This window comes from Nicotiana tomentosiformis, chromosome 4 (genome assembly GCF_000390325.3).
Source record: "Nicotiana tomentosiformis chromosome 4, ASM39032v3, whole genome shotgun sequence".
Taxonomy (NCBI): Eukaryota; Viridiplantae; Streptophyta; class Magnoliopsida; order Solanales; family Solanaceae; genus Nicotiana; species Nicotiana tomentosiformis.
Genome location: NC_090815.1, coordinates 64,057,968 through 64,064,459, shown reverse-complemented (window position 1 = coordinate 64,064,459; position 6,492 = coordinate 64,057,968). Strand labels below are relative to the sequence as shown.

General features: G+C 41.0%; 1 protein-coding gene across 1 annotated transcript; it reads right to left on the bottom strand.

The window, feature by feature from the left end:
• Positions 1-1,355: 1,355 nt before the first annotated feature.
• Positions 1,356-4,359, bottom strand: LOC138909819 (uncharacterized). Its single transcript, XM_070201036.1, has 5 exons — positions 3,846-4,359; positions 3,196-3,384; positions 2,648-2,808; positions 2,212-2,471; positions 1,356-1,608 (listed from the first exon to the last, which is right to left on the bottom strand). The coding sequence occupies exons 1-5, from the start codon at positions 4,357-4,359 to the stop codon at positions 1,356-1,358; spliced, it is 1,377 nt and encodes a 458-aa protein (XP_070057137.1).
• Between the last annotated feature and the right edge of the window lie 2,133 nt (positions 4,360-6,492).

The window sequence follows — 6,492 nt, the reverse complement described above, 5'->3', positions numbered from 1 at the left end:
TGCATTCTTACATATTTGTGAGTGAAAATTATGTATTGCCCTTTTTGGGGAAAAAGTATTTCAAGAATAAATGGTGTGTTACTTGTTGATGATTGTAACTTGCGCATCAATTGCCAATTATTTACTCCATTTCTCGGAAAGAAATCTATTGTGCTTAAATTGTTCATTTCTAATGAACTAAGGTTGTGATTTTCGGAATAGTATATATGTTGATATGTGATGGTGATCTTTTAATTTGAAAGTGGTGAAAGTGCGGAATATCAACTACGGCCACGTGCCTTGAATAAAGAATCTTGTGAATGGCCAAAAGAGCCAAGGGAATATTGTTGTTGTTACTGGTTGAAAATACTAGTGTATATTCATATAATGTGAAATATGATGAGGTAAATACATTTGTACCTATGTTATTTTTGTGAATTATTCCCCTTATTTGGGATGAGATTGATATGATTAAATTATTCCCCTTAATTGGGACGACATTGATTGATATAAAAAGGTTGATGTCTCGAATAAGAAAGCCTAGCCGATCAGGTCATGATCGAACTCCGTACTAAAATTACGGTGGTATTGGTATTGATAGTAATTATGGTTGATGTCTCTAAGGAGATAGCCTAGACGACCGGGTCGTGATCGGACTCCGTGCTAAAATTACGGTGGTATTGGTATTGATAGTAATTGTGGTTGATGTCTCTAATGAGATAGCCTAGTCGGTCGGGTCGTGATCGGAATCCATGCTAAAATTACGGTGGTATTGGTATTGATAGTGATTGTGGTTGATGTCTCTAATGAGATGGCCTATCCGATCAGGTCGTGATCGGACTCCGTGCTAAAAGCATGGTAGTATTGATATTGTAAACATTGTCATTGGTATTGTGGACATTGGTATTATGAACATTGGATTATGAACATTTGTATTGTGGACATTAGTATTATGAACATTGGTATTGTGAACATTGGTACTGTGAACATTGGTATTATAAACATTGGTATTATGAACATTTGATTCTCCCAACCAAAAATAATACTATTATCACTTGTTACAAATAACTTAAATACTTATAACCTCAAAAATAATCTCATTCCCGAGTTTACATCGATTAACTTACGGCGAAACTTTAACGTACGAAATGAGGGATTTAACATCCTTCCCCCCTTTGAAATATTCGTCCTCGAATGTTTAATTCCTCGGGATCTATATAAAATTTTGGCAGAGTCGCCTTTGTAACAATATTACTACCAACCCTTCCTGTAGAAAACTCAATAGTCCAATGCCACATAGGGCCACAATCATCATTAACATCAATAGCCTCACACGACCAATGACAATAACTAACACGGGAATCCATAAACACACCTTAAGGCTGTGATGTCTCAGTCGGATCCTCCTCTGGAAGAGGAAACAAGTAAGGATACTTATACTTCATGTCTTCTTCGGCTTCCCAAGTTATTTCTTCCAAATTATTGTTTCTCCAAAGTACTTTCACCGAATCTATGTCTTTAGTCCTCAATCTCTGAACCTGTCTATCTAGTATAGCAATGGCAGTTTCCTCATATGATAGCTGCTCTGTGACCTGAACATTGTCAACTGACACAACTCTGGAAGGATCTCTGATACATTTACGGAGCATAGACACATGAAAGACTGGATGTACTTGCTCTAAGTCAAAAGGCAAGTCTAACTCATATGCTACATGTCCTACCTTGTGTATAATCTTATATGGTCCAATGTACCGAGGGCTAAGTTTTCCTTTCTTACCGAACCTCATAACACTTTTCATCGGTGATACCTTTAGGAATACCCAGTCGTCAACCTGAAACTCTAAGTCTCGTCGTCGATTATCCGCATAAGACTTCTCACGGCTTTGAGCTGCTAATAGCCTTTCCTGTATAAGCTTAATCTTCTCGATTGCCTGTTGTACCAACTCTGGTCCTACTAACTTAGTTTCCCCAACATCGAAATATCCTATAGGCGACCTAAACTTCCGTCCATAAAGAGCTTCGTATGGAGCCATCTGAATACTGGAATGTTAACTATTATTATACGCGAACTCAATAAGTGGCAGATGATCATCCCAGCTACCCTTGAAGTCTATCACACAAGCCCATAACATATCCTCCAGTGTCTGAATAGTACGCTCAGCCCGTTCGTCTGTCTGGGGATGAAATGTTGTACTTAGACTTACCTAAGTTCCCAATCCTTTTTGGAAGGACCTCCAGAAATTGGTTGTAAACTGAGCTCCTATATCTGAGATAATAGATATAGGGATACCATGAAGTCGTACTATCTCCTTAATGTAAAGCCTTACATAATCCTCTGCGAAATATGTAGTCCTAACAGGCAGAAAATAGGCTGATTTTGTTAGTCTATCATCAATCACCCTTATAGAATCGAACTTACGGTGGGTACGAGGTAAGCCTATGATGAAATCCATATTAATTACTTCACATTTCCAAGTTATAATCTCTATAGCCTGCAATAATCCACTGGGTTTTTAATCTTAACCTGATGACAGTTAGGGCATTGAGCAACAAACTCCGCTATATCCTTTTTCATTCTGTCCCACCAATATATTTCCCTGATATCATGATACATCTTTGTTGCTCATGGATGGACAAAATAATGAGAATAGTGAGTCTCTCCCATAACCTGTCGGCGCAACCCTACAATATTAGGGACACATATCCGTCCTTGATATCTAAGGACTCCATCTCCTGTAATCTCAAATGGTGTCATCTCCTTATAAGGGGTTGTATCCCTGTAATGAGCTAACATAGTATCCTTGTACTGGCGTTTCTTCAGTTCAGTTACTAAAGAGGATGTTGTCGTGTCCAAGACTAGCTAGCTGATGAATGTCATGGGCTATCCCACTCTTCTCTGGCTGTAAATATGACATGCTACCTATAGATCTACGGCTGAGGGCGTCGACTACTATATTCGCCTTCCTCGGATGGTATAAAATATCAACATCATAGTCTTTCAGTAGCTCCAACCATCTCCTTTGGCGTAAATTCAATTCCTTTTGCTTGAAGATATACTGAAGGGTCTTATAATCCGTATAGATATCAACATGAATGCCATACAAGTAGTGCCCCACATCTTTAGTGCATGAATCACCACGGCTAACTCTAAATTGTGGGTCGGGTAATTCTTCTCGTGCTTTCTTAGTTGTGTAGAAGCATAAGATACAACCTTACCATGCTGCATTAGTACACAACCCAATCCAATGCCCGAAGCATCATAATAGATAGCATAACCATCGGTTCCCTCCAGGAGTGTTAGAACTGGTGCTGAAGTTAGTCTATCCTTCAATGCTTGGAAACTCTGTTCGCAAGCATCGGTCCACTGAAACTTAGCTCCCTTCTGAGTCAACTTTGTCAATGGTGCTGAAAGAGAAGAAAATCTCTCTACAAATCTCCTGTAATAACCTGCCAACCCGAGAAAGCTACGTACCTCCATCGGTGTCGTAGGTTTAGGCCATGTCTTTACAGCCTCAATCTTTTGTGTATCAACCCGGATACCTTCACCTCAAATAATATGCCCAAGGAAAGCTATAGAAGTCAGCCAGAATTCACATTTAGAGAATTTTGCATACAACTTCCATTTTTGTAGAACTCTGAGCACAGTACACAAATGATCTTCATGCTCAATCTCTGAATGAGAATAAACCAATATATCATCGATAAATACAATCATCAATGTTAGGGCATTGGTCAAACCAAATGACATAACACGAAACTCAAAGTGCCCGTATCTGGTCCTGAATGTTGCCTCGGAATATCTTTCTCCTTAACCCTTACCTGATGGTACCCGGACCTCAGGTATATCTTCAAGAAATACTTGGCACCTTGCAACTGATCAAATAAATCATCAATACTCGGAAGCGAGTACTTATTCTTGATCATCACCTTATTCAACTGTCTATAATCAATACACATCCGTAAGGAACCATCTTTCTTCCTCACAAATAACACAGGTGATCCCAAAGGTGATGTACTAGGTCTGATAAAGCCTTTTTCAAGCAAGTCCCTTAATTGTTCCTTCAACTCTCTCAGCTCTGCAGGTTCCATTCTATAGGGAGGAATAGATATTGGCTGAGTATCTGGTAATATGTCAATAGCAAAATCAATTTCTCGCTCTGGTGGAAGACCTAGAAGATCATCGGGAAACTCGTTAACCACAGGGATAGATTGAATGGTTGGTGACTCTACTTTCACATCCTGAAACCGAACTAAGTGATAAATATAGCCGTTTCTAATCATCTTCCCTGCCTTGAGATAGGAAATAAACCTACCTCTCAGCGATCCTGTATTACCTTTCCACTCCAAAACAGGCTCCCCTGGAAACTGGAATCGAACCATCTTTGATCTACAATCAACATTGGCATAACAAGAAGCCAACCAATCCATACCCAGTATAACATCAAATTCTACCATAACTAACTCAATTAGGTCTGCTACTGTAAATTGACTATGAACTACTACTGTACAATCTCTATATACCCGCCTAGCTATTACTTGATCCCCAACAGGCGTGGGCATCTCAAAAGGTTTAACCAACTCAAGTTCTATTCCAAACTTACTAGCAACCAACAGGGTAATATATGATAAGGTGGAACCTGGGTCAATCAATGCATATACATCATATGAGGAGACTGATAATATACCTGTAACAACATCAGGTGACGACTCCTGATCTTGTCGACCTGCTAATGCATAAATGCGGTTCTGAGGACTGCTCGAGCTAGATGCTCCACCTCTGCCTCTATCACGATTGATTGGTACTTGTGAACCTTGCATAGGGGGGTGTACTTATGATGACAAACCAACTACAGATCCCGCTGGCTGAACTATGCTTGTACCACCTCTCATTGGATAATATCTCATAATGTGGCCTGGATAACCACAAGTATAACAAACACCCAACCCCATACGGCACTGCCCGACATGCTTTTTACCATACTGAGCACATCGTGGTAAGGGCGGCCTCATCTGACTTGACTCACCCCTATACTGAGAACTTGAGGCCCTGAAATTCTAACTAGGCCCTGAATATGTGGAACAATCAAATCTCCTATCAGCAAATTGAGGGGGTGCATTAGCCGATGGCTGGGCTGGATACCTCGGGTATTGTTGTCTCTGACCACCTCAAAACTCACCAAAAGGACTCGAAGATCTCACTCTCTTACTCTAGCCCCTATCATGCTCACGACTGGCCCTCTGCTTCTACTTATGCTCCTCTACACCCAGAGCGTATGCATGAATATGAGAAATATCCATGCCTGGCTGAAGTAAGACCGACATACAGTCGTTAAGCAGGTGCGACTCCAACCCCATCACCACAAGTGAACTCTATCCTCCATCTTAGATACAATAGTGGGAGCATACCTAGCCAACGAATCAAACTAGAGACTGTACTCCCGAACAATCCTGTTACCCTGCCGAAGGGTCAAAAACCTATCAACTCTGACCCGTCTAAGATCTAATGGTATATAATGACGAAGAAAAGCCTCTGTAAACTACTGCCATAACACTGGAGGGGCATCCTCACCTCTGGAAAAATCCCAAGACTCGTACCAATTAACTGTAACATCCTGAAGTCTATAGGAAGCTAGCTCAATTGACTCAGTCACAGTGGCCTTCATTACTCTCAAAGTCCTCTGCATCCTATCGATAAATACTTGAGGGTCCTCGTTTGGATCTGCTCCAGTGAATACCGGAGGGTCCAAATTAATGAAATCACGAACCCTCGCACTGATGGCCCTATCTGCATGACCAATACCTATCTCCTGACGTCGAGCCTGTGCAGCTACTAATCGAGTTAATAGCTGAATAGAATCTCTCATCTCCTGACCCGGTGCATCTGGCTGAGGAGCTGGATGTACAAGGGCAGGCGCTGGAGTTGCTGCCCCTCAGAGCTCCTCTTGAGAGGGCGGGGTATGTGAAGTCTGAGATGGAATCTAACTATGAGACTCTCCCCGAGCCCTGGTAACTCATGGCACTCGACTAGTAGTCTTATCAGCCACAGACTTGCCCTTTTAGGTGGCAGTAGCCTTCTTAGGCATCACTTAAAACATAACACATCATTAGGAAAATGAATTCTTATATCGCATGATCTAAGATAAGAAGGGAGGATAACATCATATATGCCCCGTAGCCTCCTATTTATAAATGTGGTATACAACACACTCATAAATAAGACTCTACTAGACATGGTCTATAGACAACCCTAGGACATAACTGCTCTGATACCACTTTTGTCACGACCCAAACCGATGAGCCATGACGAGTGCCCGCGTCCTACCTATCAAACACCCCTAAACATATGTCTAATATATAACATAAATTAAGGGTAGGTCATGAATAACATTTGTCATTAAACTGTTGAATCATGTGAATAACATATGTGAGGAAAACATGTCCAAAAGACATATATACATATACATGCGGAATACGGTAGGGCGAGCCGATAAGGCTGCTATAGACAACTATTTA